The 18,988-nt window shown below is 37.2% G+C and overlaps 1 protein-coding gene across 3 annotated transcripts in view; it reads right to left on the bottom strand.

Moving 5' to 3' along the window:
* Rnf2 (ring finger protein 2) overlaps nucleotides 1-18,988 on the bottom strand; it is a 45,464-nt gene that overhangs the window by 23,200 nt on the left and 3,276 nt on the right. The window contains exon 2 of one of the 3 annotated variants that reach the window (XM_021242897.2): nucleotides 8,989-9,145. The exons of the other annotated variants lie outside the window; for them this stretch is intronic. Within the exon in view, the coding sequence (XP_021098556.1) occupies nucleotides 8,989-9,145 (157 nt within the window). The remainder of the gene's footprint in view (nucleotides 1-8,988; nucleotides 9,146-18,988) is intronic. 3 annotated transcript variants of the gene reach the window in all.

Below are 18,988 nucleotides of genomic sequence, written 5' to 3'. Positions count from 1 at the left end.
TCACAACATTGCCTGCAGTAACTACCACCTCATAAATACCACTTTCAGCATTTTAATCTAAAACTACATCTGTAAGACACATACTAATTTCTCTAAGCTTTTGAAGATACGAAGAAAGTGTTCATTTCTTTATTGGAAAAACCTGTCATTGTACTAAACATCTGGAAAACTCATTTAAATTTCTTTTGGTAAGCTAAGAACTTCTTTACTTAAAAAAGTAATATAATCAAAAAAAAAAGTAATATAATCAATTTCTAATTGGATTATATATCTTTTCCATATTGTGAAACAACAGAGCAGGAACCCTTCAGCAGTGATTTTACAAATCTTCATTATCTAGTCTTAATTAAGTTCTTGAGTACTAGTAATAAATTTAATGTTTCCTATACTCTCTACAACTAAATTATTGTTACAGGGAAAATGTTTTTTAAAATTTTAAGGCTTTACCTAAAATGCAGATCTAGACAGTTCAGTGTGCTCTGTGCCCCATACTGTATTTCTCCCATCACCCAGCACTATCTTACCATCTCTAATGCTATCCTCATACACACAGATACTTTTAATGGCAGTAATTTAGTCTGCAATGTTTCAGGATATACCTACTAAGCCCCGATACTGGTCAATACTAGTTGTATCAGTAGCACCCTTACTTTCTTTCTGCCCCTTTTCCCATCCAACTAGAAGACCCATAATGAAAAAAACTTGAGTTGAGTAAAATTTAACAGAAACTCTCATTGTAATAGGAAATGAAAACCTCCAAGAGTTCATTAGTTAAAAGAAAGGACAACTCCATAATGTCTTCAGTACAATTTGCTGATTCTTCAAGGGCACAAAGAAGCAGTCCAATGAGGGAGGTAAAGTCAGAAAAGCTTTCCTAGAGAAAAAGACTTCTCCTTGGAGGAGGAATTTAAGGTTAAATGAAAGTTACCAAATGAGGGAGACCAGTCCAGAAGGACAAAAATAATATGCAAAGACACAACTAGGCATTGAACAATAGCTGAATATGAAACGAGCCAGAAGAGGGAGGTAGGGAGTAGCACCGGAGAGGCTGAAAACTTAAACTGTGGACCAGATCAGGCAGGTCTACTACACAGTGCAGCAAGTGTCAGGAAAGAGTACAAAGTCAGACCTGCATTTTAGACAAGGAAATCACCTCTGGCAAGAGAGAAAGATACACCTGAGAAAAGCAAGAACCCTAATGAGAGGGCAGGTGAGATGAATTAAACAAGAAATCAGAAACGCTGGCAACAGAGCTGTTAAAATACATAAGACATATGAAATGAGGAAAACAGTTGTAGAGTTGTGGCTTGGGTAGGTGTCAATAAAAAATAAAAAAAAGATGTGGTCTTTTTACCACTTTGATTCAACATATTTGTGGATGTCCACAAATTAGGGAAAGGGGGGAAGAAGAGGGAAGAAGGGAGAAGGAGAAGGAGAAAGAGGGTCGGGGGGAGGGAGAGGAAGAGGGAAGGAGGGGGAGGAGAGAAGAGGAAAAAAAAAGGCAACCAAATTGGAAATGATAAAGTAATTCTATTCATAAACGACATGCTCATGTATTGAGGTAACACTAAAGACTCCACAAAAAACCTGAAAACCCAAACTAATAAATGAATTCAACAGGCTGAGGATTTAGCTCAGTGGTAACATGGCTGCCTCTCAGGTCCTGAATTTGTTCCCCATACCAAAAATAAAATAAATTCAGCAAAGTTGCAGAAGAAGAAAAAAAATCAAAACACAAAAATCAGTCGTTTCTGTACAACAACAAAGAACAATCTGAAAAGGAAATTAAGAAAACAATCCCATTTACAATGACAAAAAAGGGAGCAGGCATGGTGGTACACATTTTGGGAGGCTGAGGTAGGAGTATCAGTAGTTTAAGTTCAGCCTGAGCAACACAGTAACTTAGCAAGATGCTGTCTCAAAATTTTATTGTATTTATTTTTTGTTTTGTTTTGAGACAGGGTCTCACCATGTAGTTCAGGCTGGCCTTGAACTCACTATGTAGCCCAGGCTAGCCTCAGAAGTGCTAAGATTACAGAAGATTACAAGTGTGCACCTGTAACCATGCCTGGCTTCACCTGAAAAAATTTTTATAGGCTGGCTGTATAGCTGAGAGTGAAGGCCCTGGGTTCAATCCCCAGTACCAAAAATAAGAAAGAAAAAGAATATAATCATGCACCACATAACAATATTCCAGTCAATGATGGATCACATATACAATGGAGGTCCCAAAGACTGTTATCACCCAGTGACAGAGTAGCCATTTTAACATGTACTATAATCATACTCTGATGTTTGCACAATGATGAAACTGCCTAACAACTAATTTTTCAATACTGTCTCCAATGTTAAGCGATATATAACTTAGGAATAAACTTAACCAAAAGAAGCAAAAAACCTGTACACTGAAAATTACAAAACACTGCTTAAAGTAATTAAAGCAAGAAGTAAATGTAAAGACATTGTATGTTCATTGACTGGAAGATTTAATATTAAGACAACAATAAAGTCTTATTCAAAACAATCTACAGATTCAATTCAATCCCTATCAAAATCCTAGGGATGTTTTTTGGTAAAAATTGGAAAACTCATCTTAAAATTAATTCACTCTCAAGAGATCCCAAATAGCCAAAATAATCCTGAAAAAGAACAAAGTTGGAGGACTCGTACATCCAGACTTCAAAACTTACTACAAACATATATTACTCAAAATAATGTAGTACAACATATACACCAATTAAGTAGAAAGCCCAGAAATAAATCCTCGTATATATGATCAATTAATTGTGGGCAAAGTTCCCAAGATCAGTGGAGGAAGACTCTTTTCAACAAATAGAGCTACAATATCCACATCCAAATTAAGTTGAACCCTGACCTTCCACTATACACAAAATTTAACTCAACTATATTAAAGACTTTAACATGAAGTGCTAAACCTGTAAAACTCTTAGAAGAAAACGGAAAAATTCTGACATTCAGCAAATTTCTTTGGATATGGTACCAAAAGCACAGACAATTAAAAAAATTTAAAATCTCTGTACACAAATCATACTATCAAGGGAGCAAAAAAAGCAAACCACAAAATAAGAAAATGTTTGCACAGGGCTGGGTTTGGCTCAGTGGTTCCGCCACCAGCCTTGGAAGCACAGGGTCCTGAGTTTGATCCCCGGTACAAAAAACGAAAAGAAAATGTTCGCACATCATATATCTGACAAAGGATTAATATCTAGAACATATGAAGAACTCCTACAACTCAAACAACAAAAAAAGAACAGCCCAATTCAAAAACAGGCAAAAGAATCTGAGCAGACATTTCTCTAAAGATTAACCAATAAGCACACCAGAAAACAAACAAAAAGGCTCAACATCACACTAATCATTAGATAAACGAAAATCAAAACCACAATGATATACCACTTCTCATCCATAGGGTGGCTCGTAAGAAATGAAAGAAGAGGGCCGGGAATTTAGCTCAGTGGTTTCACTGCCTGCTACACAAGTGCAAAGACCCAAGTTCGATCCCTAGTACCAAAACAAAAGAAATGAAAGAAGGGAGAGAGGGGAGAAAAGACGGAAGAGAGGAGGAAGGACAAACTTTGACCAAGCTGTGGGGAAATTGGAACCCCTGTGTATTGTTAGTAAGAAAGTGACAAACTTTTGAATACAGTATAGCAGAGTTCCTCAAAAAGTTAAACATAGAATTACCAAATGGCCCAACAATCTCAATTCTAGGTAAATGCTCCAAAGGTCTGAAACTCAAACACTGCTGTATTTTACACCCATGCTCATAACAATAACAGCTAAAAGATGTAAACAACTCAAATGTCCATCAATAAATGGATAAATAAAATGTAGTATACACATATAATGAAATATTATCCTTCCACAAAAAGGAAATTCCCACACACACAAACCTCAGAAGTGGTGTGTGTACTAAGCAAAATAACCCAACACAAAAAAGACAAGTTCTATAATTCCTTTACAGGCAGTATCTAGACTGCCTATTTAGCCAAATTAATATCTGCCTATATCTAGCCAAATTAATACACAGAAAATAGAATACCAGTTACTAGAGATGAAAAAAGATAGTGGAGATTAGGTCTTTAGTAGCTACAGAATTTCAATGTTTAATGAAGAAAAAGTTTCGGAAACAAATAGCAAAATGAATGTAATTTGTACGAATGAACTGTATACTTAAAAATGATAAATTTTGAAGGCCAGGGATTTATTTAGCTCAGTGGTACCGCACCCGCCTCGCAAACTCAAGGTCCTGAGTTGATCCCAAGTACCGGAAAAAACAAACAAAGAAACAAATTGAAAAAAAAATTTACATATAAATGAAACAGGAAATGGTATACATTTTTCTGGGGAGGACTGGAAAGGTGAATTTACTTTTGGACTTCTTGCATGTATATGATACATGTACATCATCCAGAATAAATACATACAAGCATAAGACTCTTGTGGGACACTGTAATTTACAGCAATCAACACTATAAAAGAAAAGAATAAGCCAGGCAAGGTGGCACACACCTGTAGTACCAGCACTATGGGAGGCTCACATAGAGCTGCAAGTTCAAACCCAGCCTGTATAACTTGGCAAGACCTTGTTTCAAGATAGAATATAAAATAAAAGGTTGAAGATGTAACTCAATGCAAACGCCCTGGGTTCAAGCCTCAGAACCACACACAGGCAGGCATACATCCACAAACTGTGAAAAGAATTCATGAGATAGGGATCAAAAGAAACGGGCTTGTTAACTGAATTCACAAGCACTGGATGAGTAATATTCAAAATTATCCCACCATACACCAACACTATATACTAGTTGCATCTGGGTCAAATAAAACTCCTCTGCAGTATTACTGGGCAGAAAGAAACCTACTGGTTAACTTTAATCCTACTAAATAAATTACTCTTCTGAGATACTACACACACACACACACACACACACACACACACCACCTAAAATCCTGTCAGTGATGAAATAAAGTATTTAAAATGATTCAGTGAAGAATGTATGATAGTTATTATTGTAATAAAAACAAGGTAGGCCAGCCTATCCTATTCAACCTACAGTCCTAACAATAAAGGAAAAACTGCAGATTGTTCCAAGCGATAATAAACGTTAAAGAAAAGCTAACTTACCCAGGTACCACGCTACAGTTAGGAGAAATAAGCTGCGGTGTTTCACTGCACAGTAGGGTGACTATAGTTAATAATGTATATTCCATTTTGGGCTACAATATGATACCAATCTAACATACAGTAAAATATTCTATTTATAAATTTTAAATGGATTTTTAAATTAAGTCTTTAACTAGGATAGAGGATGAATAATGGCCCCTGAAGGTGTTCACATCCTAATTCTTAAAGTGTGTGAATATTATCTTACATGCCAAAAGGGACTTCACCTATGTGATTAAGAATCTTAAGATGGGGAGATTATTTCTAACCTGGGTCTGGCCCAATGTAATTAGAGGTCCCTATGAGTCAGACAAATTCATATGATAATAGAGGCACTGTATTGTATACCTAAAATGTACCAATAAACTTAATGGAAAAAAATAAGATGATAGAGGCAAAGTCAAAAGAAGATATCTTAAAGGAGGTAGATATAGTCAAAGACAGAAATGTAGGGCCGGGGATTTAGCTCAGTGGTTTTGCCGCCTGCTGCACAAGCGCAAGGACCCGAGTTTGATCCCCGGTACCAAAAAAAAAGACAGAAATGTGAAGACACAGGTTGGGTGGCTTGAAGATGGAAGAAGGGGCCATGTACTGAAAGATACAGGCAACCTCTAACCCAGAGCTTCCAACAACTTTAATTTATTCTTTTTTTTTTTTGGTACCGGGGATTGAACTCCGGTCCTTGTGCTTGCGCAACAGGCGGCGAAACCACTGAGCTAAATCCCCAGCCCCCTTTAATTTATTCTTAAGATTCATTTTGAACTTCTAACTGCCAGAACTGTGTTAAAATTTGTGCTGTAAGACAGCACTCAATTTTAGTAATCTGTTACAGCAATAGGAAACTAATACGACAGGTGAACTCCAATTATCAGAAAAAAGCCAATGGCAGAATGGGAGAAAGTGAAGAAAAGTAAGAACTTCAATTTATTTGCTCTGTGGAGTCTTATTTTATGCCAAAAGAAAATTAAATGCACCCACAGAAAAAAGTCTTCTTGAGATGAGTTCTCAAATTTGGTTGCATACAGAAATCATCTGATACCAAAGTCCTATTTCTGAACAATTGATCCCTTTTTTTTTTGGTACCAGGAATCAAACTCAGGACCTTGCATTTGTGAGGCAGGCACAGCGCCACTGAGCTAAATCCCAGGCCCTCAGAACAATTGAATTAGCGTTTCCAAAAAGCCCCAGTATGGTTTGAAAGCCTGTCACTAGTTTTGATGTACAGTCAGGATTATGAAACACTATTTTATACAAAAATTAGTGTTTTAGCAACCTTAGAAACTCCTGACATTTCCAAATGCTACTATAGGTCCCTGAAACATTCCCTCATAAAGATGTGGCACAGAGTTCATTCATTTATTGACTCAGTGTATGTTTTACTGACATCAACTTTTGACAAAAATTACCACTGGCAAAAAGTTGCCTAGAGAAAAATTCCTGGAAGGCCAATCACTGGATCATAGGACAGATAAAATACTGCTAAATTGCTATACTAATTTACTTTTCTTTCCATCTCGTAGGAATTAGCAACCTTTTTTTTTTTTTTTTTTTTTTTTTTTAAAGACAGGGCCTTGCTATATTCTGGGCTGGCCTCAAATTCAATATATAGCCCAGTCTGGCCTCTACACTTGTAATCCTCCTGCCTCAGCCTCTCAGAGTGCTCATATTATAACACAGCTGGTTTAACAAGTTGCTGCCTTAATTTGCAAACTTCAATGACACTGAAGGTGAGAATCTTTTCACAGCTTTATTGGCTGCTTCGGCGGTTGTCAATTACTAATGTCCACTTTGCCTAGCTTTTCTTTTTCTTTCTTTTTTGGTACTGGGGATCAAACTCAGACCTTGCACTTGTTTGAGGCAGGCACGCCACTGAGCTAAATCCCCATCCCTCTTACAAATTAACTTTTAGAAAAGCTGGTCAAGGGCCCAGGATGTAGCTTAGTGGTAGAGCATTTGCCTACCAAGGCCCTGAGTTCAATCCTGAGCACCTCCAAAACAAGTGAATATATAATAGCTCCTTCTTATGAGGTAGGCATGGTGGCGCACCCCTGTTTTCCAAGCACTTGGGTGAGGCTGAGGCAGGAAGATTGCCATGGGATCAAAGCCAGCATCCTTCAATTACGGAAACTGACCTTGGCCTGTCAAAAATGTTAAACAGGGCCAGGGATTTAGGTCAGTGGTTCCAGTGCTCGGGCGCAAGCTCCCAAGTTTGAGCCCTGGTGCCAAAACAAACAAACAAAAAAAATGTTAAATAGTTTTCCCATCTGTTGCTTTGTATTCCATCTTTTACTTCTTAGGACGTAAACTTTATAAAAATAATGTTTTAAAATAAATAAAATGTTTAGTACATTCATCTTTTCCTCCAGACTTCTTTGGAAAGATAATGCACACTCTAAAATTATAAAATATCTACCTATACTTTGCAGTATATTCCAAGTTTCATGTTTTACTTTGCGGGGGGGGGGGGTCTAGCTTTTCCACACCAAGTAACTGGCAAGTTAACCTAGAATCAAATATTGTTCCATTCTCTCTTTTCAACTGATAAGTTAGCATTCTTTCTTTTAACTTATAACAAAGATGAGAAAAATGTTTTATATACACATTTTATGCTCATTTCATATCCATGTGAAAGCATATGTAAACTCTGTAAAACATAAGCTTAACACATCTCCCTATATATGCCTAATTCAAGTATAAAGAGTATATACAAATTCCTCGTGTAATTAGGTCATGAAATATCAAAGTAAACACTATGCACACTGTTTAGATGGTTCCCTCTGCAAAAGAAACACAACTGCCTTTTCCTCAAAAGCAATTAAGATCCTCCCTAACAGTTTTCTCTCTTTTTTTGTGCTTAGGCTTCTAAGTATTTGGTACCACTAGATGGAGACAATTTGATTATGAAAATATTGGTCACTGAAACAGGAATAACAAATTTTCAAGTTCTGCTTCTAAATTCTACGATGAACTAGAGCTGGTCATTTTAGCTAAAGGTTTAGTTTCCTTGTTTGTAAATTTATGGTTTTATATTCAGTAACTTCAAGAATGTTCTTAACTCTAGTACTCTATGGAACAAAATCTGCTTAAAGGTTCTTGACAGTATAAAGACAGTTTTATTTTCTTAAGGTAAGTTATTCTACCTTTAGCAACTTCTTTCAACTTGAATACTTCAACCTATCACACCAGTTGTTTCCTCTAACCTTTTAAAAAAATTTGTATAATTACAATCATCATGGAAAGCTGGTAAACGTACGTAACACTTAACTCCTTTTTACATTCTTTTAATCTTTTCAAATCAAGTCAACAAGAAGCACATTGCAAGGGCCGGGGCTTTAACTCAGTGGTTCTGCCGCCAGCTTTGCAAATGCAAGGCCCGAGTTCGATCTCCGGTACCAAAACAAAAGCAGCAGCATATTGCCATATTGCATATTATAATCACATAGAGCTTCCCAAGACACAGGCACTGCTTTTGGTATGTTTCATTTGTCTTTAAGAGAATAATCTCATATTTTGCCCAGTCTATCTGCCTTATGTATATATACATATGTGTGTGTGTATGTATATATACATGTAAATTTTCCTCTAGTGGCATGATCAAAAATATGGTGAATGTTTAAAATTAGAAAGTTACAATAAAAGACATACTGCATTAATTTCCCTCAAAATACTCACATACTTGGAATACACTTATCCCATCCTTCTTGTCATTCTCTGAAGCAGTTCTGGAAGTTATCTTTCAGGTCTTCAACTGCACTTGGCACTGTCAAGGCTGTCTTGGTATACTGATTCAAAATATTTACCTTTCATGGTCATTTTGACCTTGGGGAAGAGCCAGAAGTCACATGGTGCCAGAACCAATGAATGAAGTGGATGAAGACACACCGTAATGTTTTTACAGGCTTTCCTTTCCAATGGATGGCACTTGGCACCAGCATTCACCATATTATCTGAGCACATCTGGTAAAGACATGAAAGACAACTTCCAAAACAGCTTCAGAAAGTGATAAGAAAAAAAAAAAAAAAAAAAAAAAGAAAGTGATAAGAACATGCCAGGTGTGGTGGTGCACACCTACAATCTCAGCACGGAGGACTGTGGTGCATTTGAGGCCAGGCTGGGCTACATAGAAAGTTCAAGAGATGGGGACAGGGATGACTGGGACCTGGGACAGGGACTGGGACAAGGGGAAGGGGAGGGGAGCAGGAGCAGAGCGAGGGAGAGAGAACGAGGAGGATTAATCTGAAGGGGATTCATGGCAAGGTGTTCTTCTACTGTAGTAATTCTCTTCATTTAAACATTCATCATGTGTTTTGATCACATCTCATAAATTGGCATCCTTGGGGCTAGACTATATCTGGTTGTTTGGTTTTCGCTTAACGTGATTAGAACATTCCATTTTTGTTACCTTAATTTAATTAAATTGTCTTTCCCTAAGAAAAAACATTCCTTAAACTGGTACTTTACCTCCTGGTTCTCATCTGCCAGCAAGATTTTTTTTTTAAATTTCTTCTAAGGATGTTTCAGTCTCTCCCTGCCAGGGCAGTCTAACTATTCACTCAATCTGAGGCCCCAAATGCCATGACAGAAGTCAATCCTTTCCTGGGAAGAGAAATGTCCACTGAAGTCAACTTAATAATATAGGAAGTCACAGCAACATTATCTTCTATCACTGAAGATACACTAACAATTCTTCCCTAAGGAGGACAAATACTTTTGAAAAATTATACTTGTTGTAACAGAGTAAGAAAATAATTAGATTAAAACAAAAGTTGAAGGTCAAGGCCTCTATACTCTCAAAACAGCAACTGAATTACTTTTTGAAAAGAAGCTAAGCAATTCATTTACAAAGATAAAAAAATTTTTAGTCTTAGTTCTAGGAATTAATGCTATTAATAACTGGTAATACAGAGTATTTGCCATTCTATCAAATTCCATTTAATTCTAACACACCCATGTAGTAAATACTATTATTGCTTTCATTCAATAAATTTAACAAGGAATGGGTGTTTACTTAATAAATAAGGAAACTGAGTCTATATATATACACACACAGCTTGCTTAACGGTCTCATTGTAAACATCAGAGGCAAGACCCAAACTTAGGTCTATTTGATTAAGGTCATGCTCTGAAACACTTCATCAAACATACAATTACTACTACTACTACTACTACTACTACTACTATAATAATGTCACTAACATATAAAAGTTCTCTGAAAGCAAGAAATTTTTTTAATGATTATATATAACAATAATTATACAAGCATAGTGGTGCATGCCTGTAATCTCAGCTACCCAGGAAGTTGGAGCAGGGGAATTGGAAATGTGAGGCCAGCCCAGGCAACACAGTTATCTCATCTCAAAAAAATAAAAATTGTACTCAAATATTTAAAAAGGGGGGCAATGACCAGAAATATGTGTGTGAGAAATACCACTATGAGACACCACTAATTTGCAACTGTGCTACAATTGGAGCTATGCTGAATTATATTCTAAGAGGTAAACTGGTGTTGCTAGCTTGGGGGGGTGGGGGCAGCATTCTCTTCCATTTTTCAACTTTTGCTATTAGTATATTACAATAAGCAAAGATTTTTAAACATATTTAAAAAATAAAAGACATGAACAGTACAGAAGAATGTGTTTCTGGTGTCTATCAAAGAAGGGAAGTTTTCATTTGCAGGAAAAGAATAGAGTGGCTATTATGGGGAGGATTACCACCCAGACTAGAATTCAGGAGACCTCAAATCTCATTCAAATAATCCCAAAAGGCAAAGGAATTTACTCTCTCCTGACCTTCCTGGTCTTCCCATTTCTGTGATTTACGTTAAAAAGAAAAAATCCTGGCAAAAGTAGCTTCTGAGGTTTTAAAGGCTAAAACAAAGCCAGATACTTAGAAGAATGAAACAAAACAAACAAAAACCCCAAAACTGTAAGGATAGAGAGAAGTCTTACAGCTCTGATAAATCTAAAGGCTAGCATAATCTTTAGGTTCACAAAAGCAGCAAAAATTTTGGACAATTCATATACACTGGAAATCAACAGGACTTTGAGCAAGTCAATATACAGTTCTAAACCACTATCTATGAAATAAACAGTGTAGGACCAGGGATTAAGCTCAGTGGTTCTGCCGCCTGCCCTACAAGCTCAAGGTCCCGTGTTTGATGCCTCGTACCAAAAAAAAAAAAGAAGAAGAAATAAGCAGTTTAGGTGATGTTTTAAAACCCATTGCTCTGGAAATAATGCAAAGAACTCCAAACATTAATTAACATATAAATACATATGATCTACTATATATATGTGACTATATATATGTATGTGAATTATATGTGTAACTATATATAGACATGTATGTATCTATTTGATGTCCACAAGAGCAATGATACTTATCAACAATGAGAATTTTTTTTAAAAAATGAGACTTCTATAATCTTTTGTCATGTGTGTGGAGCTAGGGAATATCCCCAGCCCCTTTAAAATTATACTTTGAGACAGAGTCTCACAAAATTGCCTAAACTGCCCTCCAATTTACATCCTCCTGCCTGAACCTCACAAGTAGCTATGATTACAGGTATGTCCTACCACGACCAGATCCATGGTTTTGTAATCTTAACCTGAGTTCTTCAAACAAATGTTTAAAAACAGAAAACTATAGCAATACCATAATTAAGAAAAACTTAAGGTGAAGTAACAAAATCCATTCTTTCATTAGCAAAACTAACTCTATGGTACTAGACAATAAGAGAAAAACGGGAAACTGATATTAATTCAATAAAACAGATACTGTTTGTGGCACTATTAACAGTTTCCCTCTACCTCTACTTTCTAACAAAAATCCTAAAAGTCTATTATCTTTAACTTTTCCGGAAAGTCCATTGTTCGTAACTTTTCTGGAACCAAACCCCTCCTTAAGAATTTGATGAAAGTGATGAACACTTACTTCTTGGAGAAAGTGATACAAAAGCATCTGCACACACAATTTCAGTGTTTGTGGATCCAGTGACCCACAGGGTGAAGACTAAGAACACCTGCTCCACCCTGTCTAAAAAAGAATTCCCAAACCTAAATAGGGCAACAACAAGTTATCTTCTCTAATTCCTTCGGCTGTACTGCACAACAAACTACTACCATCAGAGACAGATATAAACCAGGCATGTTAGCACATGCCTCTAATCCCAGGATTCGGGGAAGTAGAAGGATAGCCAAATTCGAGCCCAGCCTGGGCAACTGAATGACTTCATAAAACCGTGTCCCAAAATAAAAGCTAAAATGGGCTAAGGATTGTATCTCAATGTGAAGGCTTTGGGTTCAATCCCTAGTACCACCCCCCCCCAAAAGTCATAGATTCATTTTGGAAAGATAAACAAAAAGAGACAACAGGTACTGCTTCCACCCCACTGCTACATGAATGTTAGATCTCCCCTCCCTATCTTAACACAAATACAAAGCTAAAGTAAACCTTATAATCCAACCCCTCAGAAATGATTAACTACACTATGGTGCACTCAACTCACCTGTAATATTATGCAATCATTAAAATGTTACCAAATTTTGCTATGACATAGAAAATGTTTATGATCTCTGAAATTTGATTTTTTTTAACACATATAACTTAAACACAGTTAAAACTATTGAAAACCTGTGCTTGCTTTGGCAGCACATATACTAAAACTATGCAAAACCAAACCAAAATGTAAACTATCCTTCAAAAAGAAAATATATCAAAATATAAAGAGCTGAGGATTTAGCTCAGTGGTGCCACTGCCTGCCTTGCAAGCGCAAAGGTCCTGTTTTCAATTCCTGGTACCAAAAAAGAGGAAAAATATATATATAAAAGCAACTGAGTACTGAAAGAATGGGTGAATTTTTTTCTACTTCATAAATTTTCCAAAATTAAAAAATAAATTAAAAAAAACTGGAAATTGTTATATCTGCTTTAAAAGACAAGCAATAATTTTTGGACGTGCCCTCACTCTTAGCTCTTGAATTACTTCTGAAAGACTAAGTAACATGCTGGACATAGACATTGAAACTAAAAACAATTCATTTAAGAAACGCATGATGAGGGCCGGGGATTTAGCTCAGTGGTTTTACTGGCTGCTGCACAAGCGCAAGACTCAAGTTCAATCCCCAGGACCAAAAAAAAAAAGGTACAGGGAGGGGCCAGGGATTTAGCTCAGCTCAGTGGTTCCACCACCTGCCTTACCGGTGGGGGGGGGGGCGGCAATTATTCCAACAGATTACGTAAGAGGCGAAGAACAAATTAAACTGACATTAATAATGTTACATATACTACACATAAGTGTAACATTAGCGGGCCAGGGATTTAGCCTAGTGGCATAGCACCTGCCTCGTAAGTGCAAGGTCCTGAGTTCAATCCCCAGTACTGCCAAAAAAAAAGAGGGACTAGTGTAACATTAGCTTTTCAGAAGTGATAGAGCCTCAGGGTGCAGTTCAGGGGTACAGTACCTGCTTAGCTAAGCAAGGTCCTGAATTCAATTCCCAGCAATAATAAAAAGGTAATGGAGACTTCTGGGGAGGTAAAAAGAAAAGAAAATTCAAGATACTACACTAATAATCACTGGCTAACTCAAATTGGCAAACACGACCTACATTTCAACATTACTATAATAATTATTAACAGAGAAATTTTGCCTTCACATTTTAGACAGTACTGAACTACCAATACTTGAGACCCTTCAACAATGTATATGTTACTGTTTATATCTAAAATGGTCCCCAAAGCGTCACGTGTTTGGAAAGTGACTGGATCACCGGGTGGTAGAAGAAAGGTCACTGTGGGTGTGGCCCAGAAGGGTTTATTTCCCTCCCTAACTCCTCCCTTTGCTCTCTCGGCTTTCCAGGGGCCATGAGGTGAGTAGCTTTTCGTCCAGAACACCCATCTGCCATGCCATCCTGACTTGGAGCCAGCCAACTATGGACTAAAAATGTGAGCCAAAATAAACCTCTCCTCCTTTTAGTTGTAGCTGTCAGATATTTTGTCCCAGTGAGGAAAAAAGTGATTAAGGCAATATATTTCTGTTACTTTACAGTCATCTGAGGAAATGTTACTAGAGGACAGTATCTCATAAAAAGCATCCTTCTACTAATTTAAAGAGCTCTGGTTGTCTTCACAAATATGCCAACCAAAAATTTTAAGATGAATGATACAAAGAAAAGTTCATTAAAACTAAGCAACAGGCATATTTTTCAATCTTGCTATGCACATTTTTTTTTGCTAAGCATATTTTTAAAAGCAGAGACTTTCTGAAACCTATATAAAATAACTAATAAAAAACCACAGCAATTTCCAGCCAAAACATGTTTCCTCTACTCCCCCAGGCCCTTATTTAAACAATCTACAAAGTGTTAGCTTTGTTCCTATACATATAATCAAAGGCTGGGGTATTATCTCAGTATATAAGCAAAATATTTAACTCTGTGGAAAAGAAACTAATGAGGCATGCCGACTTTAAAACTAGGGATATAGGACATCCATAACGCCTCCCACATCCCATGCCCACCCTACTAACTTTCTTTTAAATACAAAAACTCATACTGAAAGTTGACAAAAAAACTTAACAGGAGGCCGGGTGGGTGACAACGCCTGTAACCCCAGCACTCTGGGAAGCTGAGGCAGAAGGATCACAAATTAACCCCAGCCTGAGCAACTTTGCAAGACTATTTCTCAAAATAAAAAAGGACTGGAGATGTAGCTCAGTGTGAAAGCACTGGGATGAACTCAGTACCATGAAAAATTTAAATTTTTTTCTTTTAAAGACTAACAACGGTATTGGGCTTCGCTGTTTACAAAAATTCCTTTACCTACTTTACTTTTTAATATCTTTACAAATAATCTATAACATCAATGAAGATCATATTTTACAAATACAGTATATATCCTATGTATATATTAAGTTTATATATAACATGTACAGGTGAAAGAAAATACTCAGGCCAAGAATCTTACTAGTAGTAGAACCAGACTTAAAAATAAGTCTCCTGTTGGGGATTTAGCTCAGTGGTGCCACCACCTGCCTCGAAAGCGCAAGGTCCTGAGTTTGATTCCCGGTACCAAAAACAAAATAAAATAAAAATGAAGTCTCCCGCCTTCAATTCTTAAGTTTCTACTACACATAACACTACTCCTTCTGTAATATAGTAATTTTCTATAAAACATTTGGCTGGGTTCCAAAACAGCCATCCCAGACTGAATTAGATTCTTTATAGTAAATAGTGTAAATAATGAGGGTTTAATGCAATTACCGACATGGAGACATATGTCTTTTTTAAAGTGAAGAGTTAGCTGGTTTTAAATTCAATCAATACTGTATGCACATGGTGGGAGAAACAAACAAAACACTTTTCTAAAATAAAGTCAAAATAAAGTACCCCAGATTTGCACAACTCACAAAAGCTACTAATATAGGGGCAGTGATAATATAGAAACAAGGAAAAAAGGAAAGAATAGACAATTTAAAAGAACAATATAAAAAAGAAATTATGTAGTTTTATTTTCAGAAAAATGAAAGGAAGAATTTGTCTCCCTCTTCCTCAGAAATAAGATTTTATAACACTTCTAAATAAAACTTTTAAAAATGAGGAGAGGGGACTGGGGATTTAGCTCAGTGGTTCTGGCGCCTGCCTTGCAAGCGCAAGGTCCGGAGTTCGATCCCTGGTGACAAAAAAAAAAAAAAAAAAAAAAAAATGAGGAGAGGAATTTATTTAGCCATCAAAAGGAATCCTTGCCAAAACTGACTTAGAAATACACATCAGAAATTCAAAGTTCCTTGTTTTAGATCATTTACTGGTGTTACACAGTTTAAATTAACTGATTATTTTACCCTTTCATTTCTCACATCCACACATACTATCCAAACTATTTTCTTTTTTTTTTGTACCAGGGATCAAACTCGGGTCCCTGCGCTTGCGTAGCAGGCGGTGAAACCACTGAGCTAAATCCCCGGCACCCAAACTATTTTCTAATGACCTTGGAAGTAAGAAACAATGTCTGCAATATTTTATAGCCATTATCTATTACCAAAACAAATTTCTCAAACATTTATGTATTGTACATAGTATTAGGCTAAAGTAAAACAGGAGAAAACATAATTGTCTTTATAATGTAGAAGAATAAAGCCCACAGAAATGCTTAACTAATAATGACTATGTGACAAAACAGAGATCTCAGAAAAACAGCTTTTACAGAAGTTGGGAGGAACTTATCCGTCAGAAATAATAAAGTTGGATTTGATTATGTATAAATTAAAAATAGTACAGATCATTAAATTTAGCTGGGCAGAAAATAAGCAAGTTGGTTGCTATGTCCTTTAAGCTACAAAAAGACATCACTCATCTGTTACTGCATTTCACAAACTGTACAGTAGTTTATTTGTCAGGCTCACTTAGACTAAATTCTTTAAGGACAGAGGTGCTGTTTGATTCATTTTTCTATTTCTAATCTCTAGCAAGAGACTGGCACACAGATTACAATAAATATTTCTTGAAGGCAAGGTAAGAACAGGGTTCCCTATTTAAATTCTTGTATTTGAAAACACACTATTTTTGTAAGTCATTTATTTACTGCCTCTCAACTCTGAAACTAGCCTTATAGACCTGGTTCTATGGTCCTGGGACTGAGACCATGCAACTCTATTTTATTGACTCCTGTGCTTGTAGGACTCAATTAGGCAGTTTTGCCAATGGGAGTAGTAAATGAAGATTGCAAACTAGGAAGATGGAACTTCCTTCCAGTTCCTATCAGTAGCAACTGCAGTCCTGGTCCTGGCAGCAGCAATTGGTTCTAGCCTCCAGCTTCTTTCGGTACTTCCAGAACCAGTCATTACTGTATCACAAGCCATCATATGTACTAACAGAACTGAGCACTGCTGACCTCCTCAAAGGTCTTGCACCAGGTCCATCAAGCCTGTTCTCTGAGCTATTGGGTTCTGATCACTGTAATCCCCCCACCACCACCGTTGCCCCCATTTGCTGTAACAGCCTCCTAACCAACTCCGTAGTTAAATCAACTCCGTAGTTAAATCCTCTTTGTTATTTCTATTAAGGGTCTCCGTTTTCTCTACTGAACCTAATACATCACTAAATACAAAGACCACAACTGCTCTGATACAGCTGGCTCCTCTTGAGGTATCTGGATGCTTCACTAAAGGAGAAACAAAATGTGGGGTTATTTTATACATAAAACCCACTTAATAAACCCTAATATGAAACTGTAAAGTGTGCTTCTGTTATGTTGAAGCAACAAAAGCCACTTAACTTTTGTGTTTACACTCTCCCACTTGGGAAAGAAAGAGAAATGAGAAATACTTTAAATAGTGCAGCCTAGTCCAAGCACATCCGTTCACTTTTTACTGCAGCACATATTTTAGAATAATGTGAGATGGGAGAGTTAATCTCCTACTCCCCAGTGTTCTCAGTCCCCATGTGGCTCTCATAGTGTAGCATGAGATCATGCTGAATGCGATTCTTGTACTGAAAAACTTTGCTGTTGTTCAACATGACCTCTAACTAGTATTTACGGAAAAAACAGCTTTCTGTACCAACACTAAAGCTAAGCTGCTGGTGTGTTGTTCTGCCTTCCTAAAATATTTTCAAGCATAATTATTTTGGACTAGGGGGATGGGGAGCTACAGATTGAAATCTAGGGCCTAACACATGCTAAGCACAAGCTCTACCAGTGAACCATAACCCCAGCCCCAAGCATAATTTTTCACTGTATGATTTCTATTCTACACATTTTTTTAAAATGTAATTTCTTTATAAAATACAACTCCTTTCTATTAAATAGAGAGTTGGGCATGGTGGTACACACCTGTGATCCCATCACTCAGGAGGCTGAGGCAGGAGGACTGCCATGAGTTTGAGATCAGGCTAGCCTACAGTGAGTTCAAGGCCAGCCTGGAATACAAAGGGAGACCCTGTCTCCAAAAATAAATAAATAAATAAATGGGGGGGAGGGGAGGGGGGAGAGGGGGCAGAGGGGGGAGAGGGGGGAGGGGAGGGGGGAGGGGGAGGGGGGAGGGGAGAGAGGGGAGAGAGGGGAGAGAGGGGAGAGAGAGGGAGAGAGGGGAGAGAGGAGAGGGAGAGGGAGGGGAGAGGGAGAGAGAGGGAGGCAGAGAGAGAGAGAGAGAGATCCCTCTCAGGACAGCCCATAAATCAACACAGTTGTTGAAAACATGACAAAAACGCTTAGATTTTTTTCATTTGGCCTGTTACTTAATAGTAGTCCTTCAACAGACAATATAATCTGAGGTTCACTTTACAAATAATTCCTCACTACTATACTTAACCCAGATAACATTTTCAAAATTGTAACAAATGGCAGACATGTAAAGCAGCAAAACATGCTAAATCATTCTCAAAATGAAATGGGAGAGCCAGGTGTAGTGGCACAAGCAGCACCTGTAATCCTAGCACTCTGGGAAGCTAGCACAGGAGAATCCAAGTTCAAGTCTGGCCTGGACAACTTAGCAACTTAGTGAGACCCTGTCTCAAAATACAAAATAAAAAATCTTTAAAAAGGGGTGGGTATTAGCTCAGTGTGAAAGCCCCGGGGGGTTCAATCCCCAGTGCCAGGGGATAACACAAATTTTAAGCAAAAGGAATCTTTCACCATATTTTTAATAACATATATAGCTGCTGAGCATCTAACAAGAGGTACCACTAGGTCTAAGTGACATTAATACACTTTAACTGCCAAACACCGGTAAGGCAAAAGAGAATCACAAACAAGTCTAGATCTGATGGGAGTTTCTCCACATAGCCTGAAAATGAATGGGGCCACTT

Source organism: Heterocephalus glaber, unplaced genomic scaffold (assembly GCF_053883595.1).
Source record: "Heterocephalus glaber isolate CG9 unplaced genomic scaffold, H.glaber_assembly_v1.0 deba00001600, whole genome shotgun sequence".
Classification (NCBI taxonomy): Eukaryota; Metazoa; Chordata; class Mammalia; order Rodentia; family Bathyergidae; genus Heterocephalus; species Heterocephalus glaber.
Note: the sequence above shows the minus strand (reverse complement) of the source record. Positions and strands in the feature narration are given on the sequence as shown.